The sequence below is a fragment of the Emys orbicularis genome, chromosome 18 (assembly GCF_028017835.1).
Source record: "Emys orbicularis isolate rEmyOrb1 chromosome 18, rEmyOrb1.hap1, whole genome shotgun sequence".
Lineage (NCBI taxonomy): Eukaryota > Metazoa > Chordata > Testudines > Emydidae > Emys > Emys orbicularis.
In genome coordinates, this window is record NC_088700.1 from 4,333,551 (window position 1) to 4,353,242 (window position 19,692).

The 19,692-nt window shown below is 43.1% G+C and overlaps 1 protein-coding gene across 2 annotated transcripts in view; it reads right to left on the bottom strand.

Moving 5' to 3' along the window:
- Window positions 1-4,611: 4,611 nt before the first annotated feature.
- The window catches only part of RABGAP1 (RAB GTPase activating protein 1), a 108,056-nt gene continuing 92,975 nt past the window's right edge, over window positions 4,612-19,692 (bottom strand). For both annotated transcript variants that reach the window (XM_065418647.1, XM_065418648.1), the window contains 7 exons: window positions 18,352-18,444; window positions 17,249-17,359; window positions 12,786-12,890; window positions 12,173-12,256; window positions 11,453-11,524; window positions 8,413-8,610; window positions 4,612-6,243 (listed from right to left, as the gene is read on the bottom strand). In XM_065418647.1, the coding sequence (XP_065274719.1) occupies window positions 6,121-6,243; window positions 8,413-8,610; window positions 11,453-11,524; window positions 12,173-12,256; window positions 12,786-12,890; window positions 17,249-17,359; window positions 18,352-18,444 (786 nt within the window). In that variant the 3' untranslated portion in view covers window positions 4,612-6,120. The remainder of the gene's footprint in view (window positions 6,244-8,412; window positions 8,611-11,452; window positions 11,525-12,172; window positions 12,257-12,785; window positions 12,891-17,248; window positions 17,360-18,351; window positions 18,445-19,692) is intronic.

Below are 19,692 nucleotides of genomic sequence, written 5' to 3' on the forward strand. Positions count from 1 at the left end.
TCACTTAAAGGCTACGTCGATTTAAGATACGCAAATTCGCGTAGCTGAATTCAACGTATCGCAGCCGACTTACCCCGCTGTAGGGACGGCGGCAAAATCGACCTCTGCGGCTTCCCGTCGACGGCGCTTACTCCCACCTTCGCTGGTGGAGTAAGAGTGTCGATTCGGGGATCGATTGTCGCGTCCCGACGAGACACGATAATTCGATCCCCGAGAGGTCGATTTCTACCTGCCGATTCAGGCGGGTAGTGTAGACCTAGCCTTAGACCGACTCTGGTCCTGCTCACTGAGTCTTCAGGCTGTGCCCGGAACTGGGGTTCACACAGCCCATGGCCATGTACCGATAGACGACTTGTGCACAGCGACTCAGTCGAGTTACCCCAGCACTGGCGCGCTACGTGTAGATGTAGAGCTTCCTTCTCTGGAGGTGCTCACGCAAATGTCTCTGGGGGTGGGGGGTGGGTATTCAGTTGGTTCAATGGATTAAAATGGAACCAGGATTTGTGTCGACAAGAGCAAGTTCAATTTGAAAATCAGGCTGAACCAGTTTAGGATACACACATTAATTATACAAGCGATGAAAAAAAGAATGAGCTGGATTTAGAGGTTTCTCATACACTACTCGTGTCTTGCTATCCAAATCACAGTAGCAGAGAAAAAATGAGCTAAAAATACAGTGTACAGTTGTAGGTTTATTTGGTGGCTCTATTCTCCTTGCAGCCAATTGGCCAGATGAACACTTGCTGGTGTCTGAAATTGCAAAGTCTGAAGTTCACTTCCACTAGGAAAAAAAAGTGTTATACAAGAGCGTGTGGTGTTGCATTAGAATACCTGTGACTGTCAAAGTCAGCACTGGGCAACCAATGGAGATTCAAACTCTCTCTAGTCCACAGTACAGTTGTGCACTAACAGTGTATACTTCCTCACCAATGACCTAGCCACACCACCCTCTTCCAAGGGTACAGGAAATTGAGCCCTGGCCTTTCACAGGCCAAAGATATGAAAACCTCTACAGTGGGCATGGAATATAGGGTGCAATGATTTAGGTCTTCAAGCTGGACTTCAACGCTGATGCCAGAACCAAAAATAGTCAATCTAATAATTAACTCAATTCTTGTAATCAAAGATCTCAGTCACTGGCATTCAAGGCTCTAGTTCCAAACTGGTCCAAAATGATGCTCAAAGACTTGCTGGTGGGTTTGCAGAGAGGTGGCTGGTCACATGGACACTAAATTAAAGTTTGTAATGTTAGTTTTCCATGTAAGCAATAGCTGTAGTTGTCACAGGGATGTCATGCGATTGCCAAGAGGGGAGGCAGCACATGAGATTCTCTCTCAAGCCATGGAGATGACACTGCTCGAGGTGTAAAGTGAGCACAGCTGATCAATATTGTTTAAAAATTCACTAACATCTAGGTACAGCTGGAGCTGGAGCTTTACAGTCTGCATACAGCAACAAAGAGTCCTGTGGCACCTTATAGACTAACAGATGTATTGGAGCATAAGCTTTCATGGGGGTCATGCATCCGAAGAAGTGGGTATTCACCCACGAAAGCTTAAGCTCCAATACGTCTGTTAGTCTATAAGGTGCCACAGGACTCTCTGTTGCTTTTTACAGATCCAGACTAACACGGCTACCCCTCTGATACTTGACAGTCTGCATAGTTTTACTGCACCTACAATGTTTTCTGATAGCAAGTGTGAATCTAATTTAAGAATATGAGCAATGAAGGCAATTGACATTACCCACAGAATAAAAGCAGCAACACCTGAATCACCTCAACACCACAGTCTTAAGTTTGATTTAGTAGAAGATTAAGAACAGGTTAACTGTGAAATCCACCCCCACTAATGTCGTTCAAAAGCTGATGTGATGGTGTCATGGAAACTGCAACTGTACTCCAACTTCTTTCCTAATTGTGACAGGTACCTGCCAGCCCCTAGAAGCTGGAGCAAAATAGGAACTTGCAGTTAAGGGAGTGAAGCCAGCCTAATTAATGCAAAATGGAACTTTACTAGGATTATAATTTTATTATGAGATCATTGAGACTTTGCACCTTCACTGAGAGGACCAAAATACTTCACAAACATTAGGCCTTGATGCACACGTGAATTTTATTCCCTTTTTACAGACAAAAACTGAGCCAATGGAATTGTTACTTCCCTAAGGACACACTTCAGAATCCAAGTGTTCTGACCCCTAGCTACTAGACCACACTTCCTCTGGTTTTCTGCCAGGATGAAGAAGGAGGTGCAAGACGTAGGGGGGGAAACCCAGAGGAGTGGTGGCAGAACTGTTTTTTTTTTTTTTTCTGATCTCTCCTCCTCCTCCTTTTTTCCTAGAGTTATGTTCTAAATTCCATCTATTAATTTTTCAAAGGAGAAAAATCAGACAATTCTTAACTAGTCAGGCATTTATACAGCACTGATCACAATAGCATCAGTGTATTCCCCCTACTAACCTAGGATAATGCTTTCAACAGGAGCCTGACCCATCACTAGAAAAGATTGAGTTATTTCAGATTTGACTAATGTCAAAAAAACACCAGCTCAGGCAGGAGTGAATCCTCATTCCATGTACTCAGCACAAATCTCTTACAAATGCTGTATGCGTTTCTGTGGGCTTGTCTGTAAAAGCCCAGATTTCTCAGGGCACTAGACTGAGCACCAAGTGACACAGGGTACAATTTAGAATGAAACGCAAGAGTGAGTGTGTCAAATTTTGAGCGAGTTTTTAAATATTTTTGAGAAGACAAGCTGAACAGATGGAGTGAAATCTTCCTCCAAATGGCAAGAACTTTACATCAGCAAACCAGATGGGAGGGCGGTCAAAAATCTTTGAGAGACCGATAAAAAAAAAAATCAGTGTTTTTCAGGAGGAGGCCTGGAAGATATTACTTGAAGAGATGGGCAACTTATGGGTGAGCCTCTGGAATGTTCATTTAAGATTAAGGCATCTGAAGACGCTGAATAGCTAAGCAGTTAAAGACAAAGTCATATGATTTGGAGTTACCATGCTGGAAATAGCAGAAACGTAAAATTGCAGACCACAGAACCTGCCCATCATAGACAGTGGCAAGCAGTAAGAGGCTCATATATGGAGTACGTGAGATTCTTACATAAGAAGCAGAAGAGTTGAACTTATTTTGCATTTAATGCACAAAACTAGCTGAGAGACTGAGGGAGAAGGGATTCCCCACTCAGCTGGTAATTAACAGCTCATTAAAGCCACAAAAATTACTATGTTCACTGCTTTTACTACTGCAGGCCTGTAAAGTTCTTTTCATTGCAGAAGCTCTGGCGAATGAAGATTAAAGTGTTTCTTCTTTGGTTCACTTGTTCCCATCACCCTGTAGGCGTGTGTATCCAGCTACCCTAAGTCCTAAAAACAATCTGCTTTCTTGTCATATTTTATATTTAAGCTAGTCCCAGAAAATTTGGATCTCAGCATGGGACCCAAGTTTTTGAAAGGCTGTGGATATTTTGCATGAGAGTGGATTCAGGACTGCACTGGGAATTGGGTAATATTTCACTCCCACATTAAATTTTAAAATATTACAGTGTGATTGGAAAATGTGCATTTCCCGTAAAACGTGTCGTGGGAAATGTGAGAGGAGCTCAGTGTACCCATTGTGCAGGTTTTCTTGTGTCCATACAAAAACAGGTAGTATCTGTTTCGTGCAATCCCTGATGCAATAATTACCTGCAGCAATAAAGCAAATTTTTTTGCTGAATCGTCAGTTATTTTTTTAACCTTTTCTTGAAGGGATGGGAGAAGTTATATTATTTTCCTCTCACTTTGGGAAGGTGGGAGTATGAGAGGAAATGTTTACTGGTTACCTTCAAACCTTATCCAAATTACCCTGATAATTATTGATAAATTGCAGATTTGAATTCATTCAGGAAGGCATCTCTGTGAAACAGAAAGCAGCAAAGTCTGCACATGGTTAAGACCCTCACGATGCTACTCCCTGAAAGCACGGCTACTGTCAGAAAAATTGCTATGTAATATCTTTCTAGAGTAGGTGTGCTTTCAGAGTTTGCCTTTACTTACTTCAGTGACAAAAATAGGTTTACTTCTGCTATTTCTGCAGAACTAACAGCTGTGGGAGCCTGAGCTGTACTGAGATCTAATTCATACAGTCATCCAGTTGCACAGTTAAATTTTGTCCTCAGTTATGAGTGGACATCCCCTAGTGAAGATAGCATGAGTAGAATTTTGTCCAAGAATTCTTGTTACTGGTGACCATGCACAAACCAGAGAAGTCTGTTTCTCAGATACAAGTGGAATTTGAAGGGGTGACAGAAAAAACAAACATTTTACTTGTAAACTGAGCACATTCGATATGAAAATTATTCAGACCCAAGCACAGAGCCCCTGGAGACCATTTTTATAGTCACTTTTCAGAGGAGAGCCATACCTTTACAATATTGATGGGCCTTCTGCCATACCAGGAAGATCCAGTTTCTTTTACATGTCCTTTGTGTATTAATGATTTTGACCTTGGGGAGTTTGCAGATGCTAAAACTGTGTTTTAAGAAGAGAACTGGTTTTGTATTGCAAAATATTTAATTCACTGTTAAAATGAAATGAAACAACAAAATAGTAATACAATTTTACTAGGTTATATTTCAATTCATGAAGTATCCACACTAGCAACTATCCTACCACCATGTCCACACATCTAATATTGATGGATGTTACAGCATTTTTTGGTATTAAACAATAAAGATAATGTATGCAGTTAACGAAAAAGGCTTAAGCATAGCATGTTATACCCCACAGTTGCAGATTACATCAGCTAGCATTAGTACAGTAAACAAGAAAAAGGTAGAAATACAAAATAAACCAAATATCTTTATATACAAACCAGTGCCTCTTATTGTAACCAGCTTATACTCACACTGCACACAAAATTTATCCACTGATGCAATAGATACGTCAGCATAACACAAACCATTATAAATTAAAAAAATTACAAGGTGCAAAACCTCCATTCTACAGCTTTCTGGTGAGAACTTCAGGACAACCCAGAGGAGGAGAAATCCAAGCATGTTTAGCACCTATTAGTGCAACTGCACTGAGCGTGGAAAAATGACCTACAGAACCTCTGAATGTGTTACCAGGAAAAACAGTTAGGACACACAGCAATAGATGCTCGCTGCTACACTCGCGCAGTGATTTTTGCCTCTTAAATATCTCAGTTTATTGTTTCTTTGTCTCATTCATACCTATGTGCAAAACTAAATCCTGGAAGCTCTCTCAGAACTTCACAGAAGACTACAGCCGTTAAAAAACAAAGACTTAATTAAATGTCAAACATTCACGTAATTAGTACACGTTAGCAGTCCTGGTGTGGGGATTGAAACGCTGTTGATGTGTGGGGCTCAAAAAATATGACACAGAAGTAAAACAGAATTTGCCAAGAATTCTGATTATTCTTATCCAGCTCTCCAACAAACCTCAGCTTGTGAATTCATTTGGCAGCCCATGCTAAAAAACCCAGAGTTGCATAGAATTGATTAGTAACATGGAAAGAAATGCCGAACACAGAGAGATAGATAGGGTATGTATTAAAACAAAATGGGGTTGCTCCAACCAGAACTCTGAAACCATCCCCCTTCACAAAGCAAAGCCTGCCGCCTCCTTCTCTCCAAATCCTACCGTTGGGGACTGCTTTCTGGCACTGATGTAGTTTTGCTAAGAGTCATTTTCTTCTTTGTTAGTGACACTTGCTTTTCAAATAAAATATTAAAAAATATTCTAACTGTAAAAAAATCTATCGTATGTAAACTTAACAATTAGGATTTGGTAAGTTCTCGTACCTAGTCTGTGAAAAGCCTCCAGCCAGACCGCAGAATGGAGTGTTTCTCTGAAGAGCGTCAATCTAGCTACATCACCTGTTAAATATCAGTAGTATGAAGATCCCGTGTCTAGCAATAAAGCCTCTTTTTGTGTTTCCATCCACTTTATCACTGACCTATTGAAATCCTGACATGCTGTGTTTCTATTTTATGTACATTCTGGTCCTCTCACATGTCACAGATTTAAACATCTGGCCACGGAAGGCAACAAAAGGTATTGTGATTAAGAAAACTGTGTTTGATGGAGTTTTGCTTTTCAACAAGTCTCTTTCCCTTGGACACCAGTCACTGTTTTTATAGAACTTATTGTTCTGTTGAACCAAGTCTTCTTTGCTGCTTGTACCTCATTCAGCGCCAGGCCCAAATGGTGCTCCAGATCCTGCAAAGAGAAGCGTCAACACCTGTGATCTGCTGTCTAGCACAAAATGGTTTCTATAAGGCTCAGAGGGAACCAGGAATTCTCTAGTCTGTTGGCCACTTTTGCTTCTGAAGAGCTTTTCTATGTATAAATTAAATAAATTAAATTATAAATTAATGGAGATATCCTATCTCCTAGAACTGGAAGGGACCTTGAAAGGTCATCGAGTCCAGCCCCCTGCCTTCACTAGCAGGACCAAGTACTGATTCTGCCCCAGATCCCTAAGTGGCCCCCTCAAGGATTGAACTCACAACCCTGGGTTTAGCAGGCCAATGCTCAAACCACTGAGCTATCCCTCCCCCGTCAGTACAGCATGCAGATTTCCTATCCGAACGCACTTTTTAGAGAGCGTAGTGATTCTTGTGTCATTGCCATGCAGACTCCTCCAGAATTCTTATTAGTGCATTCACACTCTCTAATTCAGCACAGACAATGAATGAGCGAGGAATTCTCCCTCTAGGAACTGGATTTTTCCTTACTAACTTTTGGCAAAAAGTGTTCAGAAATCACTAGATTAAAAATAACCTAAAACCCAATAATTGCCCCAAACATAACCCCTAGCCCCTTGTTTTAATCAATTCTATGTGCACTCTGCAAAAGAAAAGTTAGTATAAACTCATATGTCTAGATTTGCTGAGCTAAGAATGAGGGACATGTATTGGAAGAGATTACACGTAATGGTAGGGCCCTACCAAATTCACGGCCATGAAAAACGCGTCACGGACTGTGAAATCTAGTCTCCCCCTGTGAAATCTGGTCTTTTGTGTGCTTTTACCCTATCCTATACAGATTTCATGGGGCAGACCAGCATTTCTCAAATTGGGGGTCCTGACCCAAAAGGGAGATGGCAGGGGGGTCAGCAATTTAATTTGGGGGGAGGGGGGTGTCATGGTATTGCCATCCTTACTTCTGCCTTGACTTCAGAGCTGGGTGGCTGGAGAGTGTGACTGTTGGCCAGGCGCCCAGCTCTGAAGGCAGCACCCACCAGCAGCAGCACAGAAGTAAGGCTAGCAATATTGCAACCCCCGCACCACACACAATAAGCTTGTGACCCCCACCCTCAATTCCTTTTTTGGGTCAGTACCCCTACAATTACAACACTGTGAAATTTCAGATTTAAATAGCTGAAATCATGAAATTTACGATTTTAAAAATCCTATGACCATGAAATTGACCAAAATGGACCGTGAATTTGGTAGGGCCCTACGTATTGGAAATGCATAAACGCAAAGGAGGGAAAGGAATTTTGGTTGGTTCATGGGCAGAAAAATGAGCAAAATAAAATTTAGGCTAAACATCAGGAAGACTTTCCTCACCGTTAAACCATGGAACAGATTCTCAAGGGAAGCAGTGGAAGCCTTCTTGCTTGGTACATTTGAAAACAGACTGGACAAAGAACTGGAGAATACATGGAGGGAAACAATCATCCCCACTGAGCCAGTGCAGGGTCTACAGGAATCTTGTATTTCTAACTGCTAAAAATCCATGATAATCAAGAATGAAGAGCAAGGTAGCTAAAAGTCTAAGCCACATTCTTTGGTAAATGCAGCTTCTAAAAAACCACTTCTATTTAGGGTTATATTAATGGGGTATTAATGTTTTCCTCCGTGCTTTAATTTTGATCCCTTCAGATTTAAATCAAATGGCCATTGAACATCATCCCTGTGGCAACTAAAGAATTAATCGCAATAGTATCTGAAAGCCTTCCAGTAGTGTGTTAAGCAATGTGACCAACATCTGTCATATGGTATCTGTTCTATCAGCAACTACAGTATTGTACAATAAAGAAAGTGATGAATCATATATTCTTCGTCAGAGTTAAAATGGGAAGCATGGGGTTTACTTTTCCCATCCAGGCAGTCACAACAGATCAGCCTGAAAGTGCTAAGAAGCAACTGAGCAGATGTCTGAATTTTGTGACAGCAGGTAAAAAGGGGCTCATATGATTTTAATTATTTTATCTGCATCAGCTGAGTTGTCCAAACTAAATGTTTGGTTAGATCTCCCACACAAGAAATAGCAGGTTACAGTTTCAGCCAACAGTATCTGCTCTAGTCGACCCATTCAAAATACATTTTTCTACAAATATAAGACAGCTCTGCTGAGTAACAAATAACCCCCAAGTATTACCTGTATTTTACACTCTGCTTCGACTAACTGCAGTTTGGTTTGGGCCAGCTCAAGCTCCATTTCCCTCAGCTGGTTTTTCAGACTCTCCTTTTCCTCATCTGTGTCCTCATCAGAAGCCTCCTTGGCAGAGCTGGCGACCTTCACACGTCCTTCTTTATTGAAGAACTCTCGGCAGTGTTCACAGTCATCCACTTTTTGCTAAAATCAAAAACATCTGACTGCATTTCTGTTAAGGATGCTGGTAAACTTACCAGAAACATTTCCTGCCCCTGCACTGGAGTAGTGTGAGGGGCGTGGATGGAGAGTCAATGACCCACACACATTTAGGCAACTCCCTTTATTCACCTGTGTGGGTAGACAAAATAGCACAGGCAAAGCAGGCAAATAAGAGCTTGTGTCACCCATACATCCCCATTCCTGCTGTGGTTTATGGAGTTTTCTGTGAAGTGTTTTGTAACACACACATCACTTCTAAAGCAGCAGTAATGGGAGAGAGCAAGCAGGCGGCACACTCTACACTCAACATCCATCCACACTGCAAAGGTCTCTGTGGTATAACTCCTCCCACCAACGTAACCGTCACATTCGGGATAAGAAGCAAGATGCAATGGTTTGAGCAGGCACTAGGAACCAGGGAATCAGATCTACTCCCAGCTCTGCCACTGATGTACTGTGTGATCCTGAACAAATCACACAGCTGGTCTATGCCTCAACTTCAGAGGTCCATTCTACAAATGGGGGATTGATACTTGTCTTACCCCTGCAGGAATTCTGCACACACAAAAAATTAAAATTCTGCGCACGATATTTTAAAATTCTGCAAAATTTGTCAATATATAAATATGAAGGCTCCAGCATGGCAGTGGGGTGCACAGGCCACTGGCTGCATGGAGATGGGAGATCACCCTGCAGCCCCCCGCACCCTCACCCGGGGACACAAACTCAGCGGAGTCTGACCCTGACACAGCGCAAGAGCCAGTCCTGCCCCAGAAAACAGCCCGGGTCACTGCCACTCTGTCCTAGGCGCACTAGGTATGGGCAGGATCCAGTGTGGAGGAGCTTAATGTTGGGGGGATCCAGGAGTGGGGTAAAAGGGTTCTGTGTGGGGCAGCTCAGTGGGGGGTGCAGGTATGATCTGGATGCACAGGGGCGCCTTGGAGGGTTTCTGGATGCAGGGGCAAAGGGACTCTGCAGGGGGTCCAGGTGAAGTTGGTTGGGGCTTGGCAAGGAGGTCTGGCTGTGGGGGGGATGGGGCTCGTCGGGGGGGTCTGGGTGTGGGGGTTCACTAGGGTGTCCAGGTGCTGGGGGCTCAGCAGGGGGTCTGGGTGCTGAGGGAGTGGGGCTCAGTGGGGTGGGGGTCCAGGTGCAGCTGCTTGGGGCTCAGTGGGGTGCGGGTGCAGATGCATAGGGGGTGGGGCTTATCGGGTGGGTGGGGCTCATCGGGCTGTGGTCTGGGTGCAGGGGTGAGGGGTCTGGATGCAGAGGGGTGGGGGGCATTGGAGGCAGGGGGCTCATCAGGGAGGGCCAGGCTCGGCGGGGTGGATGTTTGGGTGCGGGGGGTTGGTGGGTAGTTCTGGGTGTGGGGTGTCGAGGCTCAGCAGGAGGGTCTGGATGCATGGGGGTTGGGCAGCTCGGTGAGCAGCTCCCTGTACAGTGACCCCTTTCCCCGTGGTTGAGGAGCGATGGGAACAGGAAGTGGAGCGGGACAGGGGCGGAGCTTCCTGCAGCCGGAGGAGGTTTCTGGGGGTGGGTCTGGCCCTGACTACTCCGTGCAGGGGAAGTGCACTCCTCCCCCACCCCTAGCCCAGCTGGGACTAGCAGCTGACCCCAGCCCAGGGTAGGAGCCACCAGCCAGGGCAGAAGCCACCAGCCAAGGCATCCCCAGCCCCAGGTTCGGGGGCTCAGCACGGTCCAGGCTCGGCGGGGTGGGGGGCTCCTGGGTGCAAGGGGGTGAGGCTCAGTGGGGGGTCCAGATACATGGGGGTGGGTTTGACTGGGCCCCAGCTGGGGCGTCCCTAGCACCACCCCCTCCCACAGTGATTTACCTCTCTGCCGGCTGCTCCAGGCACCTGAAACAATGTGCCTGTGCTGCTGGGGAGGGGCACGTGACTGCTCTGGCAGCTTCCCTTTGCTTCCCTGTCAAAGGGTCATTTTTCTGCAGGGAAGCAAAGAAATCTCCGGGGAACATGAATTCTGTGCCCGTGCAGTGGCATAGAATTCCCTCAGTAGTATTATCTACATAACAGGAATGTTATGAAGCTTAAAATGTCCAAAGTGCTTTGAGATCCTCAGGTGACAGCATTATGGAAGTCCAAAGTATTGTTCACATTGCGGTAGCAGGTAATATGCAGTGTCCAGAGCTAAACAGATATTTCTAAAGATTTCACAAAGAGCCATGAATCTGGAAGAAAAATGATTGCACCTTCTGATCTGTGCTGAAATGCAATCAGCTTTATCAAGGGGGAAAATTCTCTGTGGAAACTCCTATGGATTAGATTTGACAGACACGAGGCAAACAACACTAAAACTAACTGGCAAGGCAGACCAAACATGCACTGAATAGTCTGATGACCACAGGACCACAAGTCCACTGGCTGCACAGGGTAACTGTACTAAGCACAGAGTCCAAGGGACAGTTTGTTGTTGGTAAAACTCTCTTCTTGGGATAATTATTTCTGCATTCCCTCAATGTTACATTATGGTCAAAGCAGGCTGGTGGTGCCTTCTCCTGCTACAGCAAGAAATCCCTCATGACAGCTAACATCAGTTATTGAACAGTAACAGCATGTTACAGGATGGTGTGGTAGGGGGAGCAGGAAACTAACTGCCCCTTCCTGAAACTATACGGCAGCCAAAGAATGCTGTAGGTGACATTTATTTCATCTGTACTTGTGCCAATAGCGAAACACGGAAGGTGCTGGGTGCAACACATCATTCTAGCTAATTCGTTAAAGAATTTTTTAAAAGATCATAAGTGCACGGATTCATTAGGCTGATAATGTTTAAACAGTGAAGATCCTGGTAACATGCATCCCCTTACCCGTATTTTCTCAATTTCAGCTTTATTTGCTGTTTGTTGCTTCTCCAGTCGCTCGCTCAGCTGGGAGCAAATCTAACAAAGCAAAATTCTGTTACCACGCAGCAGTTGCTCAATAAATATGAAAACCAAACTCCTGTGCTACAGCAGCAGTAAAGTGGAGATTTTAAGGGCCCCAGAAGAGTCAGGAAATTCAGAGTCAAGGTTTCTAAAGCAACCTGGATCCTGCTGCGTGCACAGAGGCATTACAGCAGGGTATTTCACTGCAGTCACACACATACATGCAGTAATGCATGGAATTACATATGTGCCTCTAAGGCTGTAGCCAAAGGTGCAGTTTAAGCAAGTAAGTTTATAGTTCAGCCTCTCTGGGGGAGTCAAGACAAATTGAGAGGAAGCATAGTTCCTTCCATTGCCTTGGGAATCAAGTAAACAACCATGACAGTGGGTGTGGCTAGCCACACCTACCCCTTGAGGTTTGTTTGTAATTGGCACGTGGCACCCTATAAAGATTTAAGTCAGAGATAAATAGAACATTGTGATCTCAGCCAAAAAAGCATGAAAACCACCATAGCTGCTCCACTTAAATATCTCAGAAGACCCAGTAAATGCATGGCAAATATTGTACTTATATGGGGATGTCTGGAAAATAAATGCTAAATACCAGAGAATTCCCTGGCATGTGAGAGCAGTATGCCCCATCCCTATCCAAGCTGCACTTACCTGCTTATAGTCACCAATAATAGAGCTGTTCTTTTTAATCTCCGACTCTGCCTTGTCTAGTTCCCTACGACACATTTCCTTCAGCTGCAGTAAAATAAAGAGAAAGATTACATATTTACAATACCTTGAAAAATAATCTGACAGCGTCTGCAGAAGACAACCCATCTTCACTCCTCTAACTCATAACCCTTCGGAGATGACAAGCCTTTCTACCTCTGAGAAGCAACGGGCTAGTCCAGCCCCACTGCAATCTAGGGTGTAGCTATGAAGCTAGTTTGAGACACTGATGGGCAGGCATATCAGGAAAATTGGGTTGGTTTGTGGTAGGATATGTACGAGGAATTAACTGGGGTAAATGGTGACAGTTTGAATCCTATGTTGCTTCCATCTGTAGTAACACTGTCCGCATGCATCCATGCTTCCAAGTTAGTTAAATATTAAATTACAATAAGCAGCAGCTTTCAAAGGGACCCTGAACTCTGTTTCTCTATGCTCTTTACACTGAACGAGAGGCAGAAGGATAACTTGGAACAATAAGCCCTTCCTATGCAGGTCTCGTTTTCTTAATTTCCCTGCTTTACAGAAACGTGAAAGCAACAGAAACGCCCATAACCTGAGCAGACTCCTCTTCTAGTCGCCTTTTTTCTTCTTCTGCATCAATTAACTTCTGTTTGGTCATTAGCAATTCCTTATTCAGCGCATCCGCCTTTTCCTCTGCCTGAAACACACACCATAGAGCAGATCATCAAGCACAGGATTTCCCATCACTAAAGAATTGTATGCGCCATTGTGCCTATGCCTCTTGGCATCCAACGGCACACCAGACCCATGGGACTCTGCCAAGGCAACAGCCTCATTCTACACTCTTCGTTTTCATTACAAGTACCATCAAAGGAGATAAAGGGACCATTTTTGCTATCAGATCATCACAAGAACAAACTTATCTGTCATTTCTGGTGCTTCCTACAGCTTCAATATGAAAAATAGTTCCCCTGGAGACTGCATGCCTGCTGCACAATTACCCTTATTTCCATCAGGCAGACCTTAGTAGCACTCCTCACCCTGACCAATCTCACAGGAGACCCTGTTCCCCACTTCTCAACCATCCTTTAACAGAAGAAACACCACAAAACCGAGACCTTATTATAAAGACTCTGTGGCTGTTCCTAGTATATTCTGAGAGTCCATGTAAACTATGCAGGTGAAAATTAAAACAAGACTACCTTTGCTAAAATACATGAGCAAAATACATTGGGAGACTTCTTTTTATTTGCATCTATTCACTTGGTAACCAACAAAACTCAGTAAACCACAACTGGTCTCCTAATGTGAGTGAATGGCCAAGTCCTGTAGTCTTATCCTTATGAAGGTAGAAATAGCACCTGACAGATGCTTAATCACATCAATATAAAGGCACAAATTAATCATTTCTGGGGGGTGGGAGAGTGAGAAGGAGAAAGTCCTTAATGATTTAGCTTTCTGGGCCACATAACATGTCTTCTTTCATGTCCTATGTACTGCCAGGCACACTGTACATGCTTCACAAATAGCGAATGGTGGTTAGCCTAGAAGACTGGGAGTCAGTGTGGCGTCTCTGTTCTGCATAGATAACCCTCCCTCCAAAAGCTCTTCTTTAATTTCAGTGACCGGCCTCAGCAAAGTCAGCATCTGAATGATTGCTCCGAGGAAGAAATCCAATTAGAGAAATAATTACTCCCTTTTCACTTGGGCCTGGGACCAGAATAGTAAACTAAAGGACAATGGAAGACATAGAACAGATAACTATTTGAAAGATGATCTATAATAAAAAACTTTAACAATCCAAATCTCATGTTCACTTTGCAAATGTCCAAGCTGTGGTGAGAATACATTCATTGAGAAAGCCCCAGGAGAGCTTCACCAAATCAAAATAGACATGACACCTGCCCATGAAGGCAGTTACTCCCCTCGTTTCTTAAGCCATCCAGAAGAGTTTGCATTACAAACAGCATCTAACACAAGCAAATGAGAACAGTTCAATGACAATCTGCTCCACTAAGTACTCAATACCCAGGCAGAAAATGTGTACATTGAACAGAAAATTAAAATGAGCTTGGCATACAGTACTCCTTGCTCCCATGAGTTCCCTTCTATCTGAGCCCGAGGGATCAGTGCAGTACTATGCCAAACCACTTCACCACAGCTGTACATTAACTCATCTTTCTGATCAGGTAAGACAGAACACATTTCTTCACTTTCCTTCCGAGATCTACTAGGATGATGAGTCTGACCTTGATAAATACCTTTTGGGGGATGTAAAAATACAAAGGATAAATTAAACTGGAAAAGACCAGAACTGACAACAGCCTTGAAAAGCTCCTTAGGTTTTTTCTTTTTTTTTTCCAATCACATAAGATAAGTCACTCAAAACCATTACTGCAAAGGTATGCTTTTCCAGCATTGCTGTTTAAATACAATAGCTCAGGCCTCACAGATAGATGTATTGATTATATATATGATCAATAACTCAAAAGGTTTAAAGACTTCAGAAAGCAACTGTCTCAATCCCTTTCAAAGGAAGAAAATCACAGTGAATTTTAGTCCACTAAAGTTTTGATGATCCTTAAAAATAGGGGCGCAATCCTAAGGGACGGACTTGTCGATATCCATTGGCTCCAAATTGTTTTGAAGTTGAAGAAAGGTGGACATCTGACTCCAACAAAAGACGATGACTGAAGCTTAATTTCTGGGCTAGTATACAGGAAATGAAGGAAGCTGCTTAATTTCCATTCTTTGCTTTGATCTATCTAGGCTATGAGATTGCAAACGTGCCTTTAAGGTATCAGAAAGGGTGTATTACACAATGTCTTTTAGTACTTTTCTTCCAGGACAGCTGACTAGTTGAAATGGAACATGATCTCAGGGCCCAATTAGAAGAATTAATCCAGGGTCAAATCACGTAAGTCCCCTCAAGGGCAATTCTGTCAACTTCATTTAGCCATCTTTGGAGGATGGACAGATTATAACCAAATCCAATGGGCTACCTCAGAAGTTTGGCTTAATTCTGCTTTGTATAAGCAAGTCAACATTAGAGCACAGCTAAGTCCCATATGGGTTCAAGTGGTCACAACTGAGTTACTAGTGAATATCAAAAGCAACAAAAGATGATCCCTTCAGTGCATTTTATGTTGGGGCCCATCCTTTGAGCACAACTGCTCAGCTGTCCTCATATTCCTCTATTATGTCTTTGCTGAAATGGAAAAGGAGGTGTAACAAGGTGAACATGCTGGTATTTTGTGAAGTCCCTATCCAGAACAAAAGGATAATGGAATTTATTACTCATATTTATAGCAGGTTTTCATAACACTACAGAGCATTCATCCACTGGTATAAATTCTCACTCTGAAACAGTAAGAACTTCCAATATTTTTCCTGAAGAAACTTTCCCAGTAAAGAGTGGGAATCCCTACTTCACTTAGGTTGGTGGGCTGAAACACTTTAAAGTCTGTCAAATCCTGGCTTATACGATTTCTAAAAGCCAGCTTCCGCTGGGATTTCACAAATGCATGTATCTTCATACAGAATGAGAATGGTATGACACAAGCACTTTCTTTCTTTCCCACGTATTTCCAGGTGGATTGGTAATATCTACATCAGTTCAGAGGCAGCAGCAGAAATGCCAGTTCATTTTGCCCTACCATGTGTGCTGTCTAAGGCAGTGTTTCAGTCCTTCTGTCTCAGCAAAAGTATATTCTAGCAAAACATCCCCAATGTGATTATCTAAATCTGACATGAAGGGAAGAGACAGCAAAGAAAAATCCAAGTAACACAACTGGAATCCAAGCATCTGTGCAAAATGAACAAGGAACAAGATGACCGAGTTTTATAAGAATCTTTGAAGACGTTAATTTTTAGCATCAAGGGTATTCTCTCATCTTAACACACCTGTAAATACTTGATCAGTACAAGAACGTACCCTCCAGTGCATTTGCCTTTAGAAAACTATTGATATGGGAAATGACCAATGTGACTGCAAATACATTGGAGGGCGTGGGGGGGAAGAGTCATAATAAATTAAATCCATATTGGCACACTTCAGCAAGCCAAAACACACAGGATGAAATTTTGAAAAGCACCTAAGAGACTTAAGAGTCTAAGTCCCATTGAAAGTCAAAGCGACTTAGGGGTTCTTAAGTGCTTTGCTGACAGTGAAACGATATACACAGACTAAACGGCTACCAGGAAGTCAGAATACAGAAGCCACCATAATGAGAAAATGGGCTTTCTAGACTCCAGCTACATACTGTCTCTTATCCAACATAGTGGCAAAAACAATCAAGAGCGAGAAGCACCTGCATCCTGCAAGACCAAGATGGGTTTTACAGTCTATACATGTAGCAACTGCTCAGCCACCTCTGTGGCAAACACAGAAGCCATCTTGCACCAGTTACACTACACAACATGAGAGGAAGAACAACATTGCCGATTTACACGCTAGGGGATATCAGGGAGGTCAGAATGCAACTTTCCAAGTAGGAATTTGGCTCCATGAAAGAGCCAATACCTCTTCTCTCCCTCAAATTACCTTGGGCTCTTTTCATGACCAGGGGGGTGAGAGCCTCAGTTTTAGGTATCCTTCAGATGGGACCTTCAGCAGCATAGTGCAGCCTAGTGCCATGCTGGGATAATCACCGAGTACTGACTTGGAAAGAAGAGTCGCGCTTACATCAAGCAACACCACCACTTGTTGAATGTCCCTTAAAGGTCTCCAATTCAATAAATGGCCAAACCTGCCCTTGCTTACCTCGTGAGACCTAAGAGAATCCTGGCCACGGTAGTAGGCTTTCCATTATAAATATATATGCAATCCATAGGCCTGAAGGCAAAAGATAAATGGAAAAACATCCCAAGGTGAAGAAATAATGTGAGATTTATCAGTCTCATAAGTGGAAAATGCAGGTTTACAAAGTAATTGTAAGAGCATGATCCATCTATGGACACCCGCAATGAGACATTAAGAATTAAATGAGAGGAGTAAATAGAAATTAAGTTTTGCATTATCTGCACCCAAGAGCAGAGGGAAATGTTTTGCCTTACATTATCTAAATCCTTCCGCAGTGCAATCTTGCTGGTGACCAGTTCATGGGCAAGATCATCATTTTCTTGTTCAAGCCTCATATTTGCTTCTTGCAGTCGCCGATTCTCTCGCTATTGGAAACAAAACGCCCGCGTTTAAAAAAAAGCTCTCTCAAGGAGTTTGTTTACCAGAAACCGTTTTGAGTGCCTCTCGGCTCACACATTCACCCTATAAGACCAGCCTGGAAACCCAATTCTGGCTGCATGTGTTTTAGTGACAACAAATAATTAACTATTTTATATTCATAATATGGTTAGCGAAGCAAAAAATGACCTTTGAGAAGCAGCTATTTATTAGTAACTCTGCTTAGCCATTACTGGGAAGCTCACTGAGCCATAGCAAAGCTTCGGGCAGCGGAGAGGTGGGGGTGAGAGTCCACTGCCAATGTTCCCACAAGCGTTTCCCTCCGAGGCTTGCGATAAACTTTGTGTGCTGTGAAGGGGGGGGGGGGGGAGGGCTGCAAAGAACAGGGTGGGGGGAGTATGTGAAGACTGCTCAGCTGTTTTCTCACTTAAACAAAACTGCTCTGCCACAACCATAATTGAGGAGGGAGGCTCCAGCTCCTGGCAAACACATGGATAGAAGTGCACTTCACTTGAAATGTTTATACCCTGAAAAATAGACTCAGTATTTCACAGCATACAACCTGTGTCACTGGGGGGGGGGGAGAAATGCGGGAGGAGAGTGAAGACTTTATGGTGGTGAGCCGGCTTATACCCACCAGAACTCTGTGTGTTTGTTTAAATATCTGGCACTTGGTGCAATCAGCACATTACACAAATGGACTCTTCTGAGGCAGTTTTATGAACCCAAGTGTAAAAGTATAAATCTGCACTATCCCGCCCTTCAATTTAATGGAAACATTTTACGAAGGGGCTTGCTCTGGAACGTCCCTGCTGATCAACACAAATAGGCATTTCTTTAATGTTCATTTGGCAGAATTAAGCTGTCCTAGCAAAATCTCTGCATGCTGGCAAATAAAGAGAAACAACTGAAAGAAACAGAATTTGGAGCAGGACTTTCCTGAGAGGCCTCAAAATGACCTAGGTGTGCAGTGCGTTACCTCAAATCTTTCTATAGGATCCTCCTGTTGTGCTTGTTGCTCTCTCATGGTATGATATTCTTTTTCATATTTCTTCAACTTCTTCTGACCAATCTAAATTAAACACAACATATTAGTTCCTGGCCAGTTCCATTCTCTCTCATGGAAAAGCATACACATTTTACAGAGTCAGTGGTGCAAACCTCAGGCAAGACCTGCCTGCTACAAAATATGATTAAAATGTTTCCCATCTATTCTGAGAGTGAAGTAATTAGAACTGGCCAAAATTTTTTGACCTATTCAACGTAATCAAATAAATATTCTGTCGCTTCCTGCCTTCTTTGGAGCACAGGTGTTTATTTGATGAGGTTGAAGTTTTAAGGCTGCCTCTTCAGCTTTAATTTTTAACGTCATGCGTACATGTCTTCTTTGCTTTTTATGAAACTGCTAAAGCAGGAAGGGCCTGAGCAAGGTTCATCACGCAGCTCTGCTAGCTCGTACCTGACTTAAAAAATCTCCAATCCCAGGGCTGCCTGTACATCTCAGTCAAGCCACAACAGACTACATCAGCACCAATGGGAGAGAAGGATAGAGAAAAATGATGGTCTGGTAACAAGCAGGTAAGGCACCATTCTGGAACTCAGGAGATCTGAGTTCTCCTCCCAGCTCTGTCAGAGATTCCCTCCCTTTGTGACCTTGAGCAAATGAGTCTCACTGCCCCAGTGTTCCCATTTGTAAAATGGAGATAAGAATCCTCCTCTTCTTCACAGAGGATTGATAAATTAATTAATGCACATGTGGTGCTCAGACACTACCATTACAGAAGACAAAAAAATCTTTAAACAAAACCCACCCCACCAGAGCCTCTCCTTCTGTTGAGGTCCCGAGACATGCCAAGTGCTGTAGTGGCTTAGCAATACAGCCTATGCTGAGACCACCAGGCTCACTTCACTTGTGGACTAGCATTGATTTACACTGGGTCTCCAATGATTAAAGGCTGCTGGGCCTTACTATTATCTCAGTAAGCTAGCTACATGATAAATGGGGATGGCTCTTTTTTTTTTTTTTTTTAAAGTACTTGTTTGACAAGATTTTAAGGTTTAATAAACAAATCTTTTGCAAAAGAGTAAGACAGACATATGAAAATCAGTTTATGGTTATTTCCTACTTTATCATTAACAGTCTTGCCAGAGATGAACAAGCTGCAGAAAACTAAGAGCTAGGCTCCCTCTAGTGAGATTTATACAGAAATGTTTTAACCAGATTTCGACTGAAATATTTCAATCTCCTTAGCTGGAGTCTCTGTGCAGTACAATTACAGTTATAAGAGTTAATCAGGAAAAATACAGAGTAAACCCTTAA